The sequence below is a fragment of the Microcaecilia unicolor genome, chromosome 4 (assembly GCF_901765095.1).
Source record: "Microcaecilia unicolor chromosome 4, aMicUni1.1, whole genome shotgun sequence".
Classification (NCBI taxonomy): domain Eukaryota; kingdom Metazoa; phylum Chordata; class Amphibia; order Gymnophiona; family Siphonopidae; genus Microcaecilia; species Microcaecilia unicolor.
Window position 1 is genome coordinate 18,946,284 of NC_044034.1, and position 26,386 is coordinate 18,972,669.

The following is a 26,386-nucleotide window of genomic DNA, read 5'->3' on the forward strand; positions in this document are numbered from 1 at the left end:
GTTGTCCCTCGTCTTGCGGGTGCGAGCGTCCCAGCAGATCACAGCTCGGCAGATGTTGAGATTGCTAGGCCACATGGCCTCCACAGTCCATGTGACTCCCATGGCCCGCCTTCACATGAGATCTGCTCAATGGACCCTAGCTTCCCAGTGGTTCCAGGCTGCTGGGGATCTAGAAGACGTAATCCACCTGTCCACGAGTTTTCTCGAATCCCTGTATTGGTGGACGATTTGGTCCAATCTGACTCTGGGACGTCCCTTCCAAATTCCTCAGCCTCAAAAAGTGCTGACCACGGATGCGTCTCTCCTGGGGTGGGGAGCTCATGTCGAGGGGCTTCACACCCAAGGAAGCTGGTCCCTCCAGGAACGCGATCTGCAGATCAATCTTCTGGAGTTACGAGCGATCTGGAACACTCTGAAGGCTTTCAGAGATCGGCTGTCCCATCAAATTATCCAAATTCAGACAGACAACCAGGTTGCCATGTACTACGTCAACAAGCAGGGGGGCACCGGATCTCGCCCCCTGTGTCAGGAAGCCGTCAGCATGTGGCTCTGGGCTCGCCGTCACGGCATGGTGCTCCAAGCCACATATCTGGCAGGCGTAAACAACAGTCTGGCCGACAGGTTGAGCAGGATTATGCAACCTCACGAGTGGTCGCTCAATTCCCGTGTAGTGCGACGGATCTTCCAGGTGTGGGGCATCCCCTTGGTAGATCTCTTCGCATCTCGAGCCAACCGCAAAGTCCCTCAGTTCTGTTCCAGGCTTCAGGCCCACGGCAGACTGGCATCGGATGCCTTCCTCCTGGACTGGGGGGAGGGTCTGCTGTATGCTTATCCTCCCATACCTCTGGTGGGGAAGACTTTGTTGAAACTCAAGCAAGACCGAGGCACCATGATTCTGATTGCTCCTTTTTGGCCGCGTCAGATCTGGTTCCCTCTTCTTCTGGAGTTGTCCTCCGAAGAACCGTGGAGATTGGAGTGTTTTCCGACCCTCATCACACAGGACGAAGGGGCGCTTCTGCATCCCAACCTCCGGTCCCTGGCTCTCACGGCCTGGATGTTGAGAGCGTAGACTTTGCCTCTTTGGGTCTGTCGGAGGGTGTCTCCCGTATCTTGCTTGCTTCCAGGAAAGATTCCACCAAGAGGAGTTACTTCTTTCTGTGGAGGAGGTTTGCCGTCTGGTGTGACAGCAAGGCCCTAGATCCTCGCTCTTGTCCTACACAGACCCTGCTTGAATACCTTCTGCACTTGTCTGAGTCTGGTCTCAAGACCAACTCTGTAAGGGTTCACCTTAGTGCAATCAGTGCATACCATTACCGTGTGGAAGGTAAGCCGATCTCAGGGCAGCCTTTAGTTGTTCGCTGCATGAGAGTTTTGCTTTTGTCAAAGCCCCCTGTCAAGCCTCCTACAGTGTCATGGGATCTCAATGTCGTTCTCACCCAGCTGATGAAACCTCCTTTTGAGCCACTGAATTCCTGCCATCTGAAGTACTTGACCTGGAAGGTCATTTTCTTGGTGGCAGTTACTTCAGCTCGTAGAGTCAGTGAGCTTCAGGCCCTGGTAGCCCAAGCCCCTTACACCAAATTTCATCATAACAGAGTAGTCCTCCGCACTCACCCTAAGTTCTTGCCAAAGGTTGTGTCGGAGTTCCATCTGAACCAGTCAATTGTCTTGCCAACATTCTTTCCCCGTCCTCATTCCTGCCCTGCTGAACGTCAGCTGCACACATTGGACTGCAAGAGAGCATTGGCCTTCTACCTGGAGCGGACACAGCCCAACAGACAGTCCGCCCAATTGTTTGTTTCTTTTGATCCCAATAGGAGGGGAGTGGCTGTGGGGAAACGCACCATATCCAATTGGCTAGCAGATTGCATTTCCTTCACTTATGCCCAGGCTGGGCTGGCTCTTGAGGGTCATGTCACGGCTCATAATGTTAGAGCCATGGCAGTGTCGGTAGCCCACTTGAAGTCAGCCACCATTGAAGAGATCTGCAAAGCTGCGACGTGGTCATCTGTCCACACATTCACATCTCATTACTGCCTGCAGCAGGATACCCGACGCGACAGTCGGTTCGGGCAGTCAGTTCTTCAGAACCTGTTTGGGCTTTAGGATCCAACTCCACCCCCCGAGGGCCCTGTTTGTTCTGTTCCAGGCTGCACTCTCAGTTAGTTGGTAAATTTTTTAGGTCAATCTCAGTTATGTCCTCGCCGTTGCGAGGCCCAATTGACCATGGTTGTTGTTTTGAGTGAGCCTGGGGGCTAGGGATACCCCATCAGTGAGAACAAGCAGCCTGCTTGTCCTCGGAGAAAGCGAATGCTACATACCTGTAGAAGGTATTCTCCGAGGACAGCAGGCTGATTGTTCTCACAAACCCGCCCGCCTCCCCTTTGGAGTTGTGTCTTCCCTTGCTTTGTTTTGCTACTTATGGGACTGACGAACACGAGCCGGTTCGGGCGGGAAGACGGCCGCGCATGCGCGGTGCGCATGGACTAGCAAAGGCCTTTGCTAGTGAAGTTTCCGATTGGAGGGGCTGCCGTGGACGTCACCCATCAGTGAGAACAATCAGCCTGCTGTCCTCGGAGAATACCTTCTACAGGTTGTAGCATTCGCTTTAACCTGCCTCTACTGCATGGTATTTATGTGGCAGGAAAAATGGCCTCAAAGAGCTTCCAGATCCAGGTTTAATCTGTTGAAGCTAATTTGGGTTCCTTGACCCTGCCTTCACCATTGGCCCAAAAAACCTGATACCGTGCTAGCTTTCCTGCTGATTAAATTAGTCTCATACAGATTAATTATGCATCTACACATTCTACACAATCTTTCAAGCACCGCTACTTATCTTTTCAGTAGGTGCTTCTACAGCGTTGCGTACTGTGCTGTGCTCCACTCTCTCTTTTGTTCATATGCTGAGCCGACGGTGGCCAGCGTTTCGCACGGCTGCTTCAGGGTCTCGGTTTCGCCTTCTACAACAAAAGTATATGTCATTAAAGGTGGAAATTATATTTTATGTATTCAACTATACTGTATGAGACTAAATTATTTCAATCCCTCACATATTCTAAGAATGAACAGCACGACGTCCCAACGCATATCTGTCATCTGACCATTAGCTGGTCTCTATTATATAGATATTGTGACGTCAGACGCTATGGAAATATCCAATCATGAAGTTTCACTGACGGGGAGTTTTAAAAAAGTGACTCCATTCTACCCGAGTGTTCAACCCAATTGGGTGAAGAGAACAAAGTTTAAATATCCACCTTTGTTCTGATTGGAGCTGTTCATTCTTAGACTAGATCGAATACGCTTGACAGGTCCAGTTGCATTATTGAAGCCTGATCACCAAAGCTAGTAAGTTGTAAACATATTTCTGTACTATGTAAAGCACGGAAGCCTGATTGAGGAATATGTAAAACTTTATTAAATTGATCTAAATAATCATTTAAATATTTGGTAACCAGACCTTCCATAATCTTGACAAAATATGAAATTGAGGCCACCGGTCTGTAGTTGGTAACATCTGATGCTGAAATTTGCACTCCGATAAGGAAAATCTTGCCAAATTCAATGGGAAATTCACCTAGATCAAAATACTCAAGCCAAGACAGGCTACTTCGAAAACTAATTAGTGTAAACATCATCAGATATGTTGGACACTTATCTAAGATACAATGGGATTTAGAGAATTTACATGCCCACTTAATCGCTTATGGCTGCTCAACCATCAATATTCAGCAGCATGTAACCGGGCAGTGCAGTGCTGATGAATATTGACTGTGGCCATGTTTGAAGGAGGCAGGTCTGAGGCAATACAGGGGGTGGAGTCAGGAGCCAGCAGTTATGCAGGTGCCAGCAATATTCAGTGCTGCTGCCTGTGTAGCTAAGTGGGCATATAGAACAGCTTAAAAGGCATCCATAAATATGCCTGCCTAACTATATGGGTGCCAGCACTGAATATTGGCTGGGACTTGCTTATCTTCCAGGTACCAACCTGAAGCTTTCAGATAACCCTTACCCTTTCCCTCTCTCCCAGAACATTACCAACACTCCCTAATCCTCCGAGGCCTATCTGCTCATTCTGGTCTCAGGAACTGGGCAGGTAGGTCCAAGCTGCCTTCCCTCCCTTGAAACATTCCTGGGGTGGGAGGGAGAGGGGTGGTACTGGCCAGATTCTATTATGCAGGCTCTAGGTAAATGTGAGCTGGGACCCAGAAGACTTGGTGGTCAGCTTTAAGATGAATTAGACCTTGATATTCTGTGCTAGGGGCCCATACATGGCCTAGTATTGAATATCCAGGGCTAATTTTGCCTACAAAAGTTAGCTGGTATGGTGTCTATAAAGTTGACTACTACACAGAAAAAGTTAACTAAATCTAAGGATGAGAATGTAAACTTGTCAGTAGGAGATGAATCCAGAGACTTGTGGTTTATGACCATCTACCATCATTTCCTCCTATGTTTTAAAAGTATTTCCATATAACTTGTGTGCCCTAGTCTTTGCACTTTTTGAAAGAGTAAAAAATCGATTCACTTAAAATATTCACTTCTCGTTCTACACCAAGATTTTGTAGACCTCAGTCACATCTCCCCTAAGTCATCTCTTTTCCGAGCTGACGAGCCCTAACGTCTTTAGCCTTTCCTCATATGAGAGGAGTTCCCATCCCCTTTATCATTTTGGTCACTTCTTTGAACCTCCCTTATTTGAGATATGGCAACCAGAATTGAACCAAACAAAGGAGTAGTATGACCAGCAAGGCACCTTCAGAAACAATAGGAAGACGGAGTAACGGAAGAAAAACCTTTATTTGTAATGGCGACATGGCACCATCTTGTTTCACCAAGTGCCTGCTTCAGGGGCCTTTGTGTAGAGAAAGTACTCTAATGTAGATAAATGTACTTGAAACTGTTGAGCATTTGCTATCTTGAAAAAGACGCTCATGGGCCGATCAGAAGCAGGCGCTAGAGGCTATTAGCGCCTGCGTTTGCTACCGCCCCATGATCAGAGCACACGAGCGCGTGAAACAATGCAGTCGTGGGCTCTGAACGCAACTAGCATGCAAAACAGGGCTCTTAGCGCAAGTAGCATGCAAATGCATGCTAAACCTATTCATCCCCAATGATCAGCGACCAGCGCGCCAAAGATTCTCGCTGGCTGTGGCAAACCCTACGCCAGCTCGGAGCTGGCGTTAGGGTTTGCAGACCATTTGTGTGCTAGTAGGCCTCTGTTCCCCCCCCCCAACTCCCTTATATGGTGTGAAGCCCTGCCATCACATCCCAGGATACACTGGGCACCACCATTTTGCAGGCAGTTCTGATGGAAGAGGAGGGAGGCTGGGGGTGTTAGGGGGGCTGGAGACCTCGTTTTGCCTGGCCTGGGGCAGGGGTAGATGAAACAGCGCGGGGCTTTTGATCATCTGCCCATCAGTGCAGTGTAAAGGAAAAAGACACTAGAAATCCGTGATCGCTGCTGAACAGGATACACTGAAGCAGGTATTTGGCCAAAACACGTTGCCGTGTCGGGCATTACAGATAAAGTTCTTTCTTCCATTACTCCATCTTCCTGTTGTTTCTGATGGTGCCTTGCTGGTCACACTACTCCTTAGTTTGGCTTCCTGTTACATAGTGGATCACCTGCTTCTGCGGCTTCCCTGCTTGTTTAACCAGAATTGAATGCAATATTCAAGGTGAAGTCTCACCATAGAACAATACTGAGGAATTTATAGTATTCTTGGTCTTATTTACCATCCCTTTCCTAATAATTTCTATCATCCTGTTAGCTTTTTTGGCTTCTACCACAAATTGGGCAGAAGACTTCAGCATATTGTCTACAATGACACCTAGATCCTTTTCTCATGTGCTGACTCCCCAAGGTGGATCCTAGCATTCTCTTGAGGACAAGCAAGCCTATGATTCTCACATGTGAGTAACACAATCTGCTTTGCTCGGTCCAGAGCGTGTGATGATGAGCTTTTAGAGAGCTCTTTGGTGCACGAGTTGTGCTTCACCATGCATGTGCAAGTGTCTTCCTGCCCGCTGCGCGAGCGTGGGACCACTAGTTTTTCCTTATTTTGTTTGTTTTTCCCTTTTTAAAGTTTCCTTTATTTATCCTCGCTCAGTAGGCTGCATATAGTCCTGAGCTTTGGTCAGGTTCTTTCCTTCACTTTTCTCTGGTGCTTTGCCCCTTTTTCAACACCATCAAGTTTTTTGATTAACCGCGGCTGTTTTTACTTCCATGCCATTGAAGGTTCCCAGTGGCTTTAAGCACTGTACCCAGTGCAGTAGGACCATCTCTGGAAAAGACACCCATTCTTGGTGTCTCCAGTGTGTGGACCTGATCATATCCCTTCTGTCATCTTTTGTCTTCATATGTAGACAAGAACAGAGTTAGCCAGAGAGGCTCAAAGGGAAACTTTTGGAGCCAGGTCCGAAACCACGGCATCGAGTGTTTCATCGGCGTCTGATGCATCGGTCAGTATGGCTGAGAGACCCTTACACTGGGAATGACCTACATCAATTGGGTCTCCATTTGCCTTGGCCCCGGCTGTTATGCAGCCCCCTCCCCTCGCGGGACTGATCGGCATCAAACCCAACTCCAAGGAGATGTAAGGACAAAGCGCTGAGGAGCGTCAATGCCAAGCATTGGAAGAAGCATCGGCATCTGGCACCCATGAAGCGTCGGCACCAGGAGGACTGCTCCCCTCTTCATACAGGAAATGCCAATGCTTGGGTCTCTAGGCAGCTACAACAAGACAACTGCTTCAACCACACAAGTACACAGACATCCCAGCTCTTCCCAATGTCAGCCTTTGATGAGCACCTCCAGGCCTTGCTCCCTGAGCTTTTGGTGGCTTTTTCTTCGATGTTGTTCAAGTGGTTAAGAAAATCTGTAGTATTTTTAATATAGAATTTACTCTTCTGTACCCTGGGTTGAAGAAACGTATCAACATAGATAGAAATGGGTTACAATAAGGACCCCCGCTTGAGACTGTAGGGCGTCCAGGGGGGTTAATAAGACGTTTATGTATTTTCGGAAGAGTGTAAAAAATGGGTATACAGGGTTGCTTTTTGTTCAAAAAAGAAAATTTTTTGTGTCAGACTTCTAGCATACCCCTTTCCAGTAATCAAAAACTACATGTATGTCAGATTTTGTGATATACTATATTTTGCCCCTGTACCAAGCTATATATAGGACAAACGTCAAGGAAATTCATTACCCATCTGACAGCACAAGAGCAACATTCACATTCAAAAGACCACCGCACCATTGGCAGCACATTGCATTAAAGAGAACCATACATTCGAAGATCTTAAATGTGTAGTTTTACAAGAAGTGAAATTTAATATAAAGGCAGGGGGCAGAAAACCTCATGCTCCTCCAACAAGAACAAAAATGGATTCACAGATTAAATACAGTACACCCGGGAGGATTGAACTTAAAAATTGGCACCATTTCTTCTGAACGGGATTAAGATCCCGGGGGGCCGATTGAAGTAAGATCATCCATTGGTGGTCTTGAACGAAAGGCATCTGTCGTCAGCATTTAAGAAGCGGTGCCATGTTAACCGGTAACTCCGGGACTAGAAGCAAGAAAGCTAATTGTTTAGAAGTGAAGTTCAGTTAAGATGCATACATAGAAAACGTGAATGAGAAGATGAGATATCCAGCTTAGATGTTTATTTCTCTTGTAGACAGCCGTGAACATGGACCCTGAAGCAGGACCTGAAACTCTGGCCACAGTTGGCCATGGAAAGAAATCTGGCTGTAGAACTTCTAAAGAGAACTCCCATAGAGTTTAAATATCTAGCGTGATTTAAGCTGGGTTCAATTCAGAGAATGTCTAACAAAATAAAGTACACATTCTGACTGATTGGAGGTTTTTATGCCAATGATAGTGAAGTACTCCCTAAACGTATGTGGATACTGCAAAATAAGGAGTTATTTCACGCTATGTGAGGCTTTTCCTCCAATTGTAAGACTTTAACACTCATAAGACATTATCAAAAAGTAGGAAGGACTTTATTGTGAGTTTTGAGAGCATTATGGTTATCCTTTGTGCTCGATTGGAGTTTGAGTTCCATCTGAACCAGTTGATTGACTTGCCAACATTCTTTCTCTAGCCTCATGCCCATCCTGGTGAAAGCACACTGCATACTTTGGACTGCAAACGAATATTGGCCTTTTACAGGCGGCAGAACTAAAGGGCATGAAATGAGATTGAAGGGGGGCAGATTAAAAAAAAAATGTCTGGAAGTATTTTTTCACGGAGAGAGTGGTGGATGCTTGGAATGCCCTTCCGCGGGAGGTGGTGGAGAGGAAAACGGTAACGGAATTCAAACATGCGTGGGGTAAACATAAAGGAATCCTGTTCAGAAGAAATGGATCCTCAGGAGCTTAGCCGAGATTGGGTAGCAGAGCTGGTGGTTGGGAGGCGGGGATAGTGCTGGGCAGACTTATACGGTCTGTGCCAGAGCTGGTGGTGGGAGGCGGGGATAGTGCTGGGCAGACTTGTATGTCTGTGCCCTGAAAATGACAGTTGCAGGTCAAGGTAAAATGTACACAAAAAGTAGCACATATAAGTTTGTCTTGTTGGGCAGACTGGGTGGACTGTGCAGGTCTTTTTCTGCCGTCATCTACTATGTAACTATGTTATATGTTACTTGGAGCAGACTAGGCCCTACAGACAGGCCACCCAGCTTTTTGTTTCTTTTGTTTCCAACAGGATGGGAGTCACCACTCCAATTGGCTGGCAGACTGCATTTCTTCCACTTATGCCCAGACTGGGCTGGCCCTTGAGGGTTATGTTGAGGCTCACAATGTTAGGGCCATGGTTGCGTCGGTTGAGATCAGCCTCCACTGAAGAAATTTGCAAGGTTTCAACGTGGTGGTAGGTCCACACATTCATATCTCACTACTGCCTGAGCAGGATACCAGATGCGACTATCGGTTTGGACAGACAGTTCTACCGAATTTGTTTGGGGCCTAGAGTCCATCTCCACCCTCCTAGGCCCGTTTTGTTCTGTTCCAGACTGTACTCTTATTCAGATTGTATATAGTTTCAGGTTCATCTCTGTGTGATCTTGCTGTTGCGAGGTCAAATTGATAACACAATGCAACAATGATTTTGCTACTGAGAGAAAAACGTGATTTATACTAAATTGAACCCGCCGATTCCAAATATGAACTCCGAATTTGCCTGTCACGTCTAGATTTTAAGTTATACATGCAAAGCCTATTCACTTATAATATTAATGCTTGGGATGCATTTGTGCTAGTAGTGCAGAACTTCCTTGGGAACAGACGAGCTGAAAACTATGCTGAACTAGTAGATAACATGCTTAAAGCATATGAACAACTTGGCTGCCGAATGTCATTGAAAATGCATTTCTTACATTCCCATCTTGACTTTTTCCCCACCCAATTTGGGACACGTAAGTGACGAACATGGAGAGAGGTTCCATAAAGACATTTCTACAATGGAGAACAGATATCAAGGCCGCTAGAATCCCAACATGATGGGGGACTACTGCTGGTTTTTGCAACAGGAAAATATGACCGGTCACAAACGCCTGAAGCACTTTTAACAGTACTGGACCTTGCTGAAGTAAAACTTTTAAACTGGAATACGAGACTTTTTTGAAATTTTGTTATTCCATTACGTTTTCATATACTGTTTACTATGAAAACTTTGATGTAGATCAGGTAATTGTTGGAGTAAAACTCGTTCTGTAAAAAATTATTCAATGCTTTCCAAGTGCTTAATTCATTTGGGCAAACTTATGCATAACAAAATTTCCTGATGTGTTGCAACAATTCTGACTTCGGATTTGGAATATGCACACTGAATTTAGTATAGGACAAATGGTTTTTGCCCAGTAGCACACGAAAACATTTTTTTGTTGTTGTGCTGTGTAAGTGGTTATTGCTTTCAGAGAGCCTGGTAGCTAGGGATCCCCCATGTAGCTGTGGTTATTGCTTTGTGAGCCTGGTAGCTAGGGATCCCCCATGTGAAAATTATAGGCCTGCTTGTCCTTGGAGAAAGCGAAGATACTTTACTGTAGCAGGTATTCTCTGAGGACAGCAGGCCTTATATTCTCACATACACCTTCCCTTGGAGTTGTCTCCTTTTTTTCTTTTATGCTCTAGTATTGTATTGTAGTGGTGGTTCTGTGCGTATGCGCGGTAGAGTACAACTCGCACTCCAAAGAGCTGTCAAAGTTTGTCATAAGCTCCAAACCAGGCAACGCGGATTGTTACCCACGTGTAAGAATATAAGGCCTGCTGTCCCTGGAGAATACCTGCCTCAGGTAAGTATCTTCACTTTTAGGTAACAACGATTTGGGTTATTCCCAATGTGCATCACTTTGCATTTGTCCATACGAATTTCATCTGCTATTTGGATACCCAGCTTTCCAATATTCCGAAGATCTCCCTGCAATTTTTCATAAGTTTTGTCATCTGCAAATTTAATCTCCTTGTCATTCCAATTTCCAGATCATTTATAAATGTTAAATAGCATCGATCCATTTAACCTTACTCTTTCCGTCCAATAACCAATTCCTAATCCACAACAGAACATTTCCCCCCTATCGTACGACTCTGCTTTTCTCAGGAAAGTTCTGTTTAGTTCACATAGATCACAGAATAGGACTTATTAGTAATGGGTAGTGGTCCTACTATCGTGAAAAACAGTTACTTTCAGGACAATGTGCAACACTAGTACTTGTAGAATAATGCTAGGAGTGGAATTTGTAGAGACATGGCTATGATTTAGATCTACTAGTTCTTCTTTGTGGAGGAGAAAAAATGGTGAGCAAATCCAACTGTTCTGTTGTTCAGACTAGTCAGACTGGTGCTTGGGTAAGTGGGTCATTCTGCTTTATATATATATATATATATACTAGTAAATATATATATATATACTAGTAAAAAAGGCCAGTTTCTGACAGAAATGAAACGGGCGCTAGCAAGGTTTTCCTCTGAGTGTGTATGTTTCAGAGAGAGAGAATGTGTAAGTGTGTGTGTGACAGAGAGTGAGACTGCGTGCAAGTGTGTCTGTGAGAGAGAGTGTGTGTGGTTCTCCTCTCTCCCCTGCCCCCCCCCCTCCAGCCACCCAGCGATTCTCCTCGCTCTCCTGATTACCTCTATCGAAGCGGCCGCATCATTGAAAGCCCTGCCCGTCTCCAGCCTTCCCTTCGAATTCGTTCCCTCAGAGTCCCGCCCTCGTGGAAAGAGGAAATGATGCCAGAAGGCGGGACTCTGAGGGAATGAACTCGAAGGGAAGGCTGGAGACGGGCAGGGCTTTCAATGACGCGGCCGCTTTGATAGAGGTAATCAGGAGAGCGAGGAGAATCGCTGGGTGGCTGGAGGGGAGGACAGGGGAGAGAGGGGAGAGGAGAATCGCTGGGTGGCTCAGGAGAGACCTGTGAAGTGACGCAAGCGCAGAACAGCCTCTGATACGTCCCTCATGCTGGTGACGTCGCGTTCCTTTGCCTAGCAACTCTGCAGCGTTCCCTTCCCTCTCACTGTTCCACCCTCGACGTCATCACGTTTTGACGCGAGGGCAGGACAGAGAGAGATGGTTACAGAGTTACGAACCCTTCACTGCAGTCTGCCACGGAGTCAGCTTCAGAACATTGGAGGTGCAAATTATTATAGTAGATTATATCTATCTAGGCTGTTAATGCTTTATAGATTTAGACAGGTTCAAATTTATGTATCTAAAAGAAAACCATTTCCTTGTTTTAGACTTTCTGTTCAGAGCTCCAATCAAGCTAAGCAAACCAGGAGAACTTCGGGAGGAATATGAAAGCCAGCTGAGAAAGGTATAATATGATGCACTTTGTCTCTTGATACCGCAGCATTTCAGGTTTTGTGGGGTCTTTCCCCCAAATATCTTTAGCTTTAAATGTTAAAATATACAGCAATAATGCACAGTCCCTTCTCCCCCCTCACATATTGATCTTAACTTAGTCCCAATTGCACCAGAAAGCTTTAAATCATTTCACATTCTTTCCAGCTAGTAGTAAAAAGGAAGGAACCTTGAAGGAACTACATTTTGAAGTGCTAAAAACTTCCATACTGTTTTTAGAGAGCCATGTCTGTCTCCAAAATTAAGTTGACTTCTCCAAACCATTTCATTTGTTTCAGTTTATAATCCGCTTTGGTCCAAAGTGGAGTACAAAATAGCATACGTAATAAAACATGTTCAACACAAAATCAGATCACAGACAACAATAAAAACAAGGCAAAAGGCAATCAAACAGGATGGCTCAAAAATCGCCGTGGCCACCACGGATCGCAGGTGAGCCCCCTTAAAGGGGACTTGCATTAATTTTATTTCTTTACCCTATTTATACTCTGCTTGTAGCGGATAGTGCGGGGGGCGCTAGGGCAGTCGGTCCTGGGGCAGCGGGTCATCGGGTGTTAAAATATTCAATCATTCTGACTTCAAAGGTCTTACGTTCTTGTATGGTTTTAAAGTTACCTTTCAGTATTCTCACTGTGAAATCACTGGTACAGTGTCCTGGTTCTGTGAAGTGCTGTCCCACCGGGGTGGGGGCCCTACTGGCTGTATTGTTCATGTGATGTCTATGTAAATTGAATCTTGTCTTAAGCATCTGGCCTGTTTCTCCAATATAGCATCCTACAGCACCCCAATATGCCAATCTTTTTATGGCTGAGCTGGAAGAGACATTTCTAAATACACACCAGACCAAACCTCTAAAATACTACCGGTACATCGATGACATTTTTATGATTTGGACGGAGGGTGAAGAAACTCTGAAACAATTTTATTCTGCCTTCAATACATACCATCCTACAATCAGATTCAAAATTAACTACTCCCCAGAAAAAGTCAATTTTTTGGACACCATGGTCTCAATCAGTGATGGCTGTATACAAACATCTATATACAAGAAACCCACAGACAGATGCAGCTACCTCCACGGCTCCAGCTTCCATCCTTCACATACAAAAAGATCCATCATTTACAGCCAAGCCACAAGATACCACCGTATCTGCTGTGACCCAGGGGACAGAGACAGACACCTTAAAAGCCTGACTGCATCCTTCAGACAGGCTACAACCCCAAAATAATCTCCAAGAATATTGCCTCCTCCTTCAAAACACCCAGGGAGAATCTGCTACAGTACAAGGAGAAAAAACCCACAGACAGAATCCCCCTTGTAGTGACATACAATCCAGAGCTGGAAAAACTGAGGAAAATAAAAGATCTACAACCTATACTCCAGGAGGATGAATAACTGAAAGAGATGTTCCCATCCCCACCAGTACTGGCCTTCCGACAGCCACCCAACTTAAAGCACAAGCTAATCAGAAGTAAACTTCCATCACAGGCTGAAAAGGAACAGAAGGGCACACGTCCCTGTAATTTATCCAGTTGCAAACTATGCCAAAATATTTCACAGGCCCCACAATTATCCACAAAGGAAAGATATTCAACATAAAGGGATCTTTCACTTGCTCATCTTCCAATGTGGTATATATCATTCAGTGTAAAAAATGTAACGAAGGATGCTATATTGGAGAAACAGGCCAGATGCTTAAGACAAGATTCAATTTACATTGACATCACATGAACAATACAGCCAGTAGGGCCCCCACCCTGGTGGGACAGCACTTCACAGAACCAGGACACTGTACCAGTGACTTCACAGTGAGAATCCTGAAAGGTAACTTTAAAACCATACAAGAACGTAAGACCTTTGAAGTCAGAATGATTGAATATTTTAACACCCAACAGAAAGGACTTAACAAGGATCTGGGGTTCCTAACCCATTATAAACCATAAAGCTGTATTTCTCTGTTGATCACCCTCCCCTCACCTATCTACACCCATCCTGTTAGAATATCAATGATATGCTTTGATGTCCCCATGCATACCTCCGACCCACCCCCATCCTCCCACCCTGTCAGACTGTCATAGTAATGTTTGAATGTTTTCACTTATATACACTGTCAGCTAGCACATTTGCTTATTTCCGATCTGACGAAGAAGGGCATCCTTCGAAAGCTAATCAAGAAATGTATTAAGTTATGTCCAATTAAAAAAGGTATCATCTTATTTTCTTTTCCATGTTATTTTGTTTGATTTCTATTGATAACCAATTGTAATTCAAAACCAGCCTGTGCTGTTTTAGCAGTTCATTTTTTTTTTTTAAACATTGTCAAATTCTTCTGCTTCCTAAGAGCAACCGGTAGCTTATTCCATTCTGTTGTACCAGCAATGGAGTAAATCCTCTTTGCGTAAATTCAAGCTGGGAGAGCTGAAAATTAGGCACCTCCAGCTGGATACTATAGATATAGATATATAACGCACAATTTTGAGTGGTATATAGAATTAGGGGATAGAGGTCTGAGGAATACTTCATCCCCAGTACTTCTCATAATATCTCTACAGGAGCACTGTGGGATGGATTTAAGGTTTTTATTAGGGGCCCCCCTCATCAAGTGGATTAGTAAGTAGACTTTAGAGTGTGAAATGAGACAGCCAGCTGTGCAAGGAAATGTCTTGTCTCATTGGGAGTAAGTGGTGTTTGGGAACCCTACCTCTAAACTTGAATACCACCATAAACACACAACTCGACACAGGCCGTGTTTTGTCAACGGTGCTTGCATCAGAAGTCCACGTGCACTACAACAATGAACCATCAAAAAATACATAAACAATAAAGACTTAGATACATAAATACATATATGCTAAAAATTCTTTATATTAAAATATTTCATATTAAATTATAATAAATAATAGAATAAATAAATGCATCGATCATTAAACATCCTTTATTTAAAAAATGATACATGATAAACATACCTATGTCAACTTCAGAGTTTGTGGGCTGGAGTGTTCAATATGAGATGCAGCTTGTTAAGTTTACTTTGAGGAAGGAAACAAAGCAAGCAGGTTTTTGGCCTACCAATTGAAAGCCAAAAAATTGCAGGCACAAGTATCATCTATTACAGATGAGGGACACATTAGTTGGAAACACAAAGCTGATGTAAGAATGTTTGTTTTTTCTTAGATTTTTATCAAAAGCTCCTTTACTTCAACAGTGCAAGTTTTTTTGAGTTCTGTAATTGAGACCTACTTGAAGAGAACTTCCCTACCTATATTGAGAGAGGATCTGCTTCAAATGCTAGATAAGGCTACTCAGAATTAAAGACCATAGCTACACTTAAGCTAGGCATATCACTGGGGCTCGATGGTCTTTCATCTAAACTTTATAAAGAATTTGCTGGATATTTGGCCCTTACCTTGACCAAGATTTTTAAACAAACATATGACTGAGGCAGGTATTGCTGTGAAAGACCCCACTTATTCGTCCTAGCACCCAATTTTTCTCCTTAATTTGGATGTAAAACTCTTGGCTAAAGTTTTAGCCAACATATGGCTCTATAGAGCAAAAAGGGTAGGATGAGGGCTGCAAATGCCTATGATATGTATAGGGACTGATGTTCATTCACTTTCTCCGAGGACAAGCAGGTTGCTTGTTCTCGCATTTGGGTCAACGTCTGTGTCGGCCCAAGAATCGGCATTTTGCAAGCAAAATATTTAAAAAGTTTTGCCAGAGTCTTCTGGTACGCATGCAGCACGCACCGCGCATGTTTGGACTGATTTCCCGCCCGTCGCGTGAGCACTTCTCAGTTTTTCTTTCTCCACGTTGTGTGGGGAAATCTTGCCTGACCAATTTACTTCAATTCTTTGAAGGAGTAAACAAACATGTGGACAAAGGGGAACCGGTTGATATTGTGTATCTGGATTTTCAAAAGGCGTTTGACAAGGTACCTCATGAAAGGCTACAGAGGAAATTGGAGGGTCATGGGATAGGAGGAAATGTCCTATTGTGGATTAAAAACTGGTTGAAGGATAGGAAACAGAGAGTGGGGTTAAATGGGCAGTATTCACAATGGAGAAGGGTAGTTAGTGGGGTTCCTCAGGGGTCTGTGCTAGGACCGCTGCTTTTTAATATATTTATAAATGATTTAGAAATGGGAGTAACTAGCGAGGTAATTAAATTTGCTGATGACACAAAGTTATTCAAAGTTGTTAAATCGCTACAGGATTGTGAAAAATTACAAGAGGACCTTACGAGACTGGGAGACTGGGCGGCTAAATGGCAGATGACGTTTAATGTAAGCAAGTGCAAGGTGATGCATGTGGGGAAAAAAGAACCCGAATTATAGCTACGTCATGCAAGGTTCCACGTTAGGAGTTACGGACCAAGAAAGGGATCTGGGTGTCGTCGTCGATAATGCACTGAAACCTGCTCAGTGTGCTGTTGTGGCTCGGAAAGCGAATAGAATGTTGGGTATTATTAGGAAAGGTATGGAAAACAGGTGTGAGGATGTTATAATGCCGTTGTATCGCTCCATGGTGCGACCGTACCTTGAGTATTGTGTTCAATTCTGGTCGCCGCATCTCAAGAAAGATATAGTAGAATTGGAAAAGGTGCAGAGAAGGGCGACTAAAATGATAGCGGGGATGGGACGACTTCCCTATGAAGAAAGATTAAGGCGGCTAGGGCTATTCAGCTTGGAGAAGAGACGGCTGAGGGGAGACATGATAGATGTATATAAAATAATGAGTGGAGTGGAATAGGTGGATGTGAAGCGTCTCTTCACGCTTTCCAAAAATACTAGGACTAGGGGGCATGCGATGAAACTACAGTGTAGTAAATTTAAAACAAATCGGAGAAAATGTTTCTTCACCCAACGTATAACTCTGGAATTCGTTGCTGGAGAAAGTGGTGAAGGCGGTTAGCTTAGCAGAGTTTAAAAAGGGGTTGGACGGTTTCCTAAAGGACAAGTCCATAAACCGCTACTAAATGGACTTGGGAAAAATCCACAATTCCAGGAATAACATGTATAGAATGTTTGTACGTTTGGGAAGCTTGCCAGGTACCCTTGGCCTGGATTGGCCGCTGTCGTGGACAGGATGCTGGGCTCGCTGAAGCTGTTTTTCCTTCCATGTCATCGAAGAATCCCAGCGGCTTTAAGCATTGTACTCGGTGCAACCGGACTATCTCAGGTACCGATACCCACGCCTGGTGTATTCAGTGCCTTGGGCCCGATCATAGCCCAGCTGCTTGTAGTCTGTGTCTTCGCATGAAGAAACGAACCCAAGCGTCTCGAGAGGCCCAATGAGAAAAACTTTTGAGGGCTCAGTCTGGTCCTTTGACATCGGTACTGAGGTCGGCAGTGTCGACATCGAAGGGAGCATCAACGTCAGGGAGAGAGGTAATGGCTGCTATGAGACCAACTCGTGCTGGGAGCAGTGAGGCATCGAGTGGGTCTCCACCTGCCTCGAGGCCTCCTGTTATGCAGGCCCTCTGGGACCGGCCTTCATCGGACCCGGCCCCGAGGAGGCGTGAGGATTCCACGTCCTCATCGTTACCGAGGAGTCTCTATGATGGGCGTCTAGCGAAGGCGAAGAAGCACCGTTATTGTTCTCCTTCGCATGGTACCGGGAGCTCCGGGACGTCGAGAGTCAGCACCCAAGAAGCGTCGGCACTGAGAGGATCGCTCCCCCTCGATACAGGAGGTGCCGATGCGTCTGTCTCCTAGCAGCCCGGTACCTGCTCCCAAGCCTCCACAGATTCTGACACCGCCTGTTCCACCAACCCCGCAGCCTTCTCCGATGGTGGCTCTCGATGAGCGCATCCGGGCCTTGTTTCCAGAACTTCTGGAGGGACTGCTACGTCAGTCAGCTTCGGTGTCAGGGGTGCTTGCGCCTTCTGTACCATTTGTTGCAGCGGTGTCTGGCCCTTTAACTGTGGTGAGGTCCTCGACTGCAATGCCACCAGCCACCCAGGTCGATTCCCCTTCGACATCGGTGGAGGGAGCTTCGCCGCAGTCGGACAGGGCATCAACCTCTCGACATCTCCATAGAGGACATTGTTCCTTGGCATCAAGTCACGTCCAGTGTCGAAGCACCTTAACTCAGGTTTTATCCGACACTGAGCAGGAGCGTTCGTGGGAGTCAGATGAGGATCCCAGGTACTTCTTTTCTGAGTCCTTTTGGGATTCTCTCTGATCCTTTCCCTTTGCTAGAAAGGAGACTGTCTCCACCGGAGACTCTGTCCTATTCCTCTTTTGTCTGGGAAATGGCTACGGCTATTCTCTTCCCTGTGGAGGTTGAGGATGAGCCCAGGACTGAGATGCTTGAGGTCTTGGACTATTGTTCTCCACCTAAAGAGGCTGTGACAGTTCCTCTGCATAAGGTACTGAAGGAAGTCCTTATGCGAAACTGGTCAACCACTCTGTCTGGCCCCGTGGTCCCAATAAAAGCTGAATCCCAGTATCGGATCCACGGTGAACCTGTGTTGATGAGGTCTGTTACCCCACAATTCCATGGTGGTGGACTCCGCCCTCAAGAGAGCTAGGAGTACTAGAGAATATGCTTCGGCGCCACCAGGCAAAGAAGCTAGGACTCTTGATTCTTTTGGAAGGAAGACGTATCAGGCCGCTATGCTTGCTGCCAAGATCCAGTCATACCAGCTCTTCACGAGCATACATTTGCGGGACTCAATACATCAACTGTCCAGCTTGGTTGATGCACTCCCTATGGAGCTGGCCAAGCCTTTTCGTCAGGTGGTCAGGCAGAAGAAGGCATGTCACAAGTTCCTGGCCAGGGGTACTTTTGACATGACATCCAGAATCGCTGCTCAAGGCATAGTGATGCGCAGTCTCTCATGGCTGCGTGGCTCTGACCTGGATCATTCTGTCCAGCAGTGGATGGCAGATGTTCCTTGCCGGGGGGACAATCTTTTTGGAGAAAAAGTAGAGGATCTAGTTGATCAAATCAAGAAGCATAATGATGCTGTGGATTCTCTCTCCCACCGGGCACCTTCTGTTACTGCCTCCTCATCTAGGAGGTTTCTTGGGGGAAGGAGGAGTGCCCCCTATACCTACTCTAGGCGTAGGTACACTCGGCAGCCTGCCCAGGCTCAACCCCAGTGCGCTCATTCTCTTCACCAGTGTACGTCTAAGCAAGGGACGGGCTTAGCATAGCCTCAGTAAAAGTGTCCATTCCGGACGACATACCGGTTAGGAGAGAGGTTGATGTTATTTCACCAAAGGTGGCCTCTCATAACCTCCAACCTGTGGGTTCTTCAAATAGTCCGGTTCGGATACACTCTCAGTCTGGAATCCAGACCTCCAAATTGCCCACCGGGAGCTCAGTCTTACAGTTCCCAGCACAAGCAGGTACTTCCAGAAGAACTCTCTGAACTTCTAAAGCCCAGTGGAGTCGAACTCGTTCCACCAGGGGAAGAAGGGCTGGGATTCTATTCCAGGTACTTTTTTGTGCAAAAGAAAACAGGGGCGATGCGTCCCATCCTAGGCCTAAGGGCCCTGAACAGATTTCTAGTTCGAGAAAAGTTCAGGATGGTTTCCCTGGGCACCCTTCTTCCCATGATTCAAGAGAACGATTGGCTATGCTTTCTGGACTTAAGGATGCTTACACACACATCTCGATACTTCCAGCTCACAGGAATTCTTTGATTTCGGCTGGGAACTCAGCACTTTCAGTACTGTGTGCTGCCTTTTGGTCTGGCGTCTATGCCCAGAGTATTCACAAAGTGCCTAGCAACGTCGGTACGCAGGCTAGGAGTGCATGTGTTCCCTTATCTAGAAGATTGGCTGGTGAAGAGCACCTCGAAGGCAGGCGCTCAGCAGTCCATGAGAATGACTATTCAGGTGCTAGAACTACTGGGGTTTGTGATCAATTACCCCAAGTCCCTTCTCACTCCAGTCCAAAAGTTGGAATTAATTGGAGCCCTGATGAACACAGACAGTTCGATCTTATCTTCCTGAGGCAAGAGCAGACAACCTCCTGTCACTGATGTCCATAGCTCGAGCGTCTCAACAGGTCACGGCTCGGCAGATGTTGAGGCTTCTGGGCCACATGGCCTCCACAGTTCATGTGACTCCCAATTTGACCTTGGGAGGTCCATTCCAAATTTCTCAGCCTCAAAAAGTGCTGACAACGGATGCATCCCTCCTGGGGTGGGGAGCTCATGTAGATGGGCTTCACACTCAAGGAGCCTGATCCTTTCAGGAAAAAGGTCTTCAGATCAATCTCCTGGAATTGCGAGCGATCTGGAACGCTCTAAAGGCTTTCAGAGACCAGCTGTCCAACCAAATCGTATTGATTAAGACAGACAATCAGGTTGCCATGTATTACACCAACAAACAGGGGGATACCGGATCTCAACTTCTGTCAGGAAGCTGTCCAGATGTGGCTTTTGGTGTGCCGTCACGGCATGTTTCTGCAAGCCACTTATCTGGCAGGCGTAAACAGTCTGGCTGACAGGTTGAGCAGGATAATGCAACCTCATGAGTGGTCACTGAATATGGGCGTACTCCGCAAGATCTTCCGAGCATGGGGCACCCCCTCGGTAGATTTTTACCACTCAGATCAGTCACAAGGTCCCTCAGTTCTGTTCCAGGCTTCAGGCCCACAACAAACTAGCGTCAGATGCCTTTCTCCTACATTGGCCTTCTGTATGCGTATCCTCCCATACCTCTAGTAGGGAAGACTTTGCTGAAACTCAAGCAAGACTGTGGAACCATGATCCTGATTGCAATCTTCTGGCCATGTCAGGTCTGGTTCCCTCTCCTGGAGTTGTCCTCCGAAGAAACGTGGAGATTGGATTGTGTTTTCCAACCCTCATCACTCAGAACGAGGGATCACTTCTACATCCCAACCTCCAATCTGTGGCTCTCACGGCCTGGATGTTCAGAGCTTAGAGTTTGCCTCCTTGGGTCTTTTCAGAGGGTGTCTCCCGAGTCTTGCTTCCAGAAAAGATTCCACGAAGAGGTGTTACTCTTTCAAATGGAGGAGGTTTCCCATCTGGTGTGACAGCAAAGCCCTAGATCCTCTTTCTTGTCCTACACAGACCCTGCTTGAATACCTTCTACACTTGTCGGAGTTTGGTCTCAAGACCAACTCCGTAAGGGTTCGTCTTAGTGCGATTAGTGCTTATCATCGCCATATAGAGGGTAAACCTATCTCTGGACAGCCTTTAGTTCGCTTCATGAGAGGTTCGCTTTTGTCAAAGCCCCTGGTCATGCCTCTACCAGTGTCATGGGATCTCAACGTCGTTCTCACCCAGCTGATGAAAGCTCCTTTTGAGTCACTGAATTCCTGCCATCTGAAGTACTTGGCCTGGAAGGTTGTTTTCTTGGTGGCTTTTACTTCCACCCAAACCCACTTCTCCTCTCCCTCCACTCTCTATTTCAGTCGATAACACCCTCATCCTCCTCGTCTCATGTGCCTGCAACCTCGGAGTCATCTTCGACTCCTCCCTCTCCTTCTCTGTCCGCAGACAGCCAAGAACTGTTGCTTCTTTCTCTATAACATCAGCAAAATTCGCCCTTTCCTCTCTGAGCACACCACCCGAACTCTCATCCATTCTCTCATTACCTCTCGCCTTGACTACTGCAATCTACTCCTCGCTGGCCTCCCACTTAACCTTCTATCCCCCCTTCAATCCGTTCAGAACTCTGCTGCGCCTCTTATCTTCCGCCTAGACCGATATGCTCATTTCACCCCTCTCCTCAAGTCACTTCACTGGCTTCCGATCAGGTATCGCATACAGTTCAAGCTTCTCCTACTAACCTACAAATGTACTCGATCTGCAGCCCCTCACTACCTCTCTACCCTCATCTCCCCTTACGCTCCTACCCGTAACCTCCGCTCACAGGACAAATTCCTCTCAGTACCCTTCTCCACCACCGCCAACTCCAGACTCCGCCCTTTCTGCCTCGCCTCACCCTATGCTTGGAATAAACTCCCTGAGCCCATATGCCAAGCCCCCTCCCTACCCATCTTCAAATCCTTGCTCAAAGCCCACCTCTTCAATGTCGCTTTCGGCACCTAACCATTGTACCTCTATCCAGGAAATCTAGACTGCCTCAATCTTGATTGACTGCACTTTTTGTCCTTTAGATTGTAAGCTCCTTTGAGCAGGGACTGTCCTTCTTTGTTAAACTGTACAGCGCTGCGCAACCCTGGTAGCGCTTTAGAAATGTTAAATAGTAGTAGTACTTCAGCTCGTAGAGTCAGTGAGCTTCAGGCCATAGTAGTACATGCCCCTTATATCAAGTTCCATCACAACAGAGTAGTCCTCCGCACGCACCCTAAGTTCTTGCCGAAGGTGGTGTCGGAGTTCCATCTGAACCAGTCTATTGTCAAAGCAGTTTACATACCTTGGACTGTAAGAGAGCATTGGCCTTTTACGTGCAGCGGACAAAGCACTTCAGACAGTCCGCCCAGTTGTTTCTTTCGATCCCAATAGGAGGCGAGTCGACATCGGAAAACGCACAATCTCAAATTGGCTAGCTGATTGCGTTTCCTTCACTTATGCCCAAGCTGGGCTGACTCTAGAGGGTCATGTCACGGCTCATAATGTTAGAGCCATGGCTGTGTCGGTGGCTTACTTAGTCAGCCTCCATTGAGGAGATTTTCAAGGCTGCAACGTGGTCATCAGTCCACACATTCACATCTCACTAGTGCCTTCAGCAGAATACCCGACGCGACAGTCGGTTTGTGCAGTCGGTGCTGCAGAATCTGTTCGGGGTTTAGGATCCAACTCCGCCCCCCTAGACCCATTTTTGTTTTGATCCAGGCTGCACTCTCAGTTGTTTATAGTTTCAGGTCAATATCTCTGTTATGTCCTCGCCGTTGCAAGGCCCAATTGACCAATGTTCATTGTTTTGAGTGAGCCTGGTTGCTAGGGATAACCCCACATGTGAGGACAGTTGTTTCTCTATATACTACTACTACTATTTAACATTTCTAAAGCGCTACCAGGATTACGCAGCGCTGTACAATCTAACAAAGAAGGACAGTCCCTGCTTAAAGGAGCTTACAATTTAAAGGACAAAAAAGTGCAGTCAGTCAAATTGGGGGCAGTCTAGATTTCTTGGATAGAGGTACAATGGTTGGGTGCCGAAAGAGACATTGAAGAGGTGGGCTTTGAGCAAGGATTTGATATGTTCTCACAAACCCGCCCACCTCCCCTTTGGAGTTGTTGTTTATTTCTCTATATGCTCTTTGATTTAACTGAAGAGAAGTGCTCACACAACGGGCGAGAAATCAGTCCGCGCATGCGAACACGCCAGAAGACTGGCAAAACTTTTTAAATATTTTGCTTGCAAAATGCCGATTCCTAGGCCGACATGGACGTCGACCCACATGTGAGAACAGTCAGCCTGCTGTCCTTGGATAATACCTGCTACAGGTAAGTATCTTTGCTATACATATAAATGGTACTTTTCACACAGATATGGAAAAGCCAGGTATATCAGCTTCAGCTAATTTGTCATTAGCTCAATCTAAAACTCCTATGGCTGCCATTGCACTCAGTATAGAAAAAGCTTGAGCGGAATGGCAGTATTTTTGTTACAAGCTAATGTGAAAAACAAAGGAAGTCATCACACAGAGAAACTTACGTATAGGAACTAGTAGAAGTGAGTTGTTGTTTTTGATGGGGTGTTTTTTTTTTTTTTTTTTTTAACTGGCTGATTCATTCTATAGTCTAGAGCCTAAACTCTGAAAAGCTAGCTGAAATGTGTTGAGTGCAGCCTTAAAATTCGTGATAGGCATTTCAGCTCAGTTTCTGAGGAAAATTACTACACAAAAAGGAAGCCAAAAAGAAAATGTAGTCTGCCTAGTAGATTTCAGGTGAGAAATAGCTGATAAAAGGGAGCACTGTATGATTAAGGGATCACAGAATGTGATAGAACATAAGGAGTAGTTAGACACCAGTTATCCTGGGATTCCTTCATGGAGCATATAGCGTCCATATTCAGGGTATTATACCTAGTGGTCCCACTATTCAGATAATGGAAATGGGACTTGATATATCGCCTTTCTGAGGTTTTTGCAACTACATTCAAAGAGGTTTACATATGTTCAGGTACTTATTTTGTACCAGGGGCAATGGAGGGTTAAGTGACTTGCCCAGAGTCACAAGGAGCTGCAGTGGGAATCAAACCCAGTTCCCCAGGAATCAAAGTCCACTGCACTAACCACTAGGCTACGCCTCCATGCCACATAATCTATGTATATGTGCATGGACACTTCATATGTGACTTATACATATTCAGCAGTGTTAACCATATGTGTAATACCACTGAATAGGGATAGCATGAAAACACGTAGATCTCGATGTCTCCAACTATTAGCAAGATGTTGTACTGAAAGTTGGCTGGGCAGTTAATAGGATCTGTTCAACCAGTTTTTCCAGCTCCTGTAACGTACTAAATTTGTCCCGTATTTTAGGTTTTTAAGTCAAATATTCACCAACTTCCTTTCCATTTTAAATGGGGCACAACTTGTAGTGTGAGGGCATGGACAATCTGGTTTTTAGAATATGCGTAATGTATTAGGGCTGTTCCAAATTTATATTCAGTTCAAGGCCAAATAGTTATTTAAATTCGAATACAAATAATTCAGAGATCTACTGAAAGCAACACTTATCTCTGATTTCATGTTGCTGCTTTATTTGTTAAAGAGTGATGCCCATTATATGTATTCTTCCAAACAGTAAAATATGCTAGTCTGTACAGCTCTATTAAATACTCTTTTGTATAAAACAGAGTGCATGTAAATATCTTAAGAATAAGGGATAATCTTAAAAACCTGACTGGTTTGCAGACCTTCTGGAGGGCAGTGTTTGACATGCTTGCTGTAGTACTTCCCATATGTAATAAATAGACTTGTGCTTAAGTGGTGGATTGCTATAGAAAGTTTTTTTTGTTGTTTTATTTTTTTTAATTCTTCACAATGGTCATTGGACTCCAATCTAATTTCCAAAACAGTTTCCATTAAATGATGTTCATAAGTATCTCTTGTATCTTTACTGGTTCAAATAGATACCATTCATAGTTGAAAAATACATGCCGTAAGAATAGCCATACTGGCAATGCTCCATCTAACCTAGTATCCTGTTTCCAACAGTAACCAATCCAGGTCACGAGTACCTGGCAGAAACCCAAATAGCAACATTCCATGCTACCAATCCCAGGGTGGCAAGCAGTGGCTTTCCCATGTCTGTCTATAGCAGACTATGGACTTTTCCTTCAGGAACTTGTCCAAACCTTTTTTAAAACCCAGATACACTAACTGCTGTTGCTACATCTTCTGGCAATAAGTTCCAGAGGTTAACTATTAGCTATATCCTACCGTAACAGTCTGTATTCGTCTATCACTGTTAAATTACAAAGTTTTACATTGTCACGAAACGCCTAGCCACTCGCCTGAGGTTACCCTGCAGCCACTTAGAGGGTCTGTCCCCAGCACAGGTCAGCCTACACCTGCTGCTTCTGCTCTACACTAGCACTCTCCCACCAACTGTCAACTGCCTCTGGGTGAGTCTTCCACTCTCAAATTATCCCCAGTGATTTCTAGGTTACTGGAGCCACACTCCCAGTGGTTCCACAGTTCCCAGAAAGCACTCACAGATCCAACACAAACCACCAGGATTCTTCATCAGTCCAGACAAGCAGAGCGAACAAACAATTTTGTTTTCATAAAAATTGAACATTGAACAAAAATGTGCAAATAGCAAACAGTAACAAGTGACTGAAATAAGGATCAATTATAACACTAATTAAAAATCTATCTAAACAGTACCTGGGAAGGTCAGGACAGAACTGTTCACAGAGCCTCAGCAAAGAGATCTGAAGTAACATTCAGCATCTGCTGGGTAATTCTCAAAACTCCAGGCCAATCAGAGCCCAGAACAGTTGTTTTAAATAAAAACTGGTTATATCACTAGACACTTCCTGTTTAATATGAACTGGAACACTATTCAAAATTTTAGCACTTCAGTACCCAAAAGAGTGTTCCCAAATTGATTTTTTTAATTTCATTTTTCATTGAAGGAAAATCTGAAGTTAGTTTAGAACAAAAAGGTGAAATAGATAGCTGAGTCGCATTCTCTGATGCCAAACCATAAAAACTCTTATATTCCAGATATGTTACCTTAAAATAAATATGCTGCTCCATTTTCAACCAATGTAACGTGTAATTATGGAGAATCCTCCTGAAATGTATCCAACTTAATCAGCCTAGCTGCAGTATTTTGTAAAAAAAAAAAAAATGCATTCTTGTCCTTAGATTCACAGCAGTTCTATATAAGGAATTACAATCATTAAAGTGTGTTAAACTGTGCAATAACCTGAAATTTTCCAGGACTCAGGAATGATCTTATAGATCTTAATTCATTGATCTGTAGCTCGAGAGCCTAGAATCCAACATCACCCCTAGATCCAGGTTTTTATCTTCGAGCTGGAGAAGTTGCTCAGACAGTGATGTTATCTATGCTGTTACCTTTTGACCTTGCAAGATCCCTCTCTT

At 45.2% G+C, this 26,386-nt stretch overlaps 1 protein-coding gene across 1 annotated transcript in view; it reads left to right on the forward strand.

The window, feature by feature from the left end:
- The window catches only part of RNF169 (ring finger protein 169), an 81,065-nt gene that overhangs the window by 28,344 nt on the left and 26,335 nt on the right, over positions 1-26,386 (forward strand). The window contains exon 2 of the mRNA XM_030199995.1: positions 11,743-11,819. Within this exon, the coding sequence (XP_030055855.1) occupies positions 11,743-11,819 (77 nt within the window). The remainder of the gene's footprint in view (positions 1-11,742; positions 11,820-26,386) is intronic.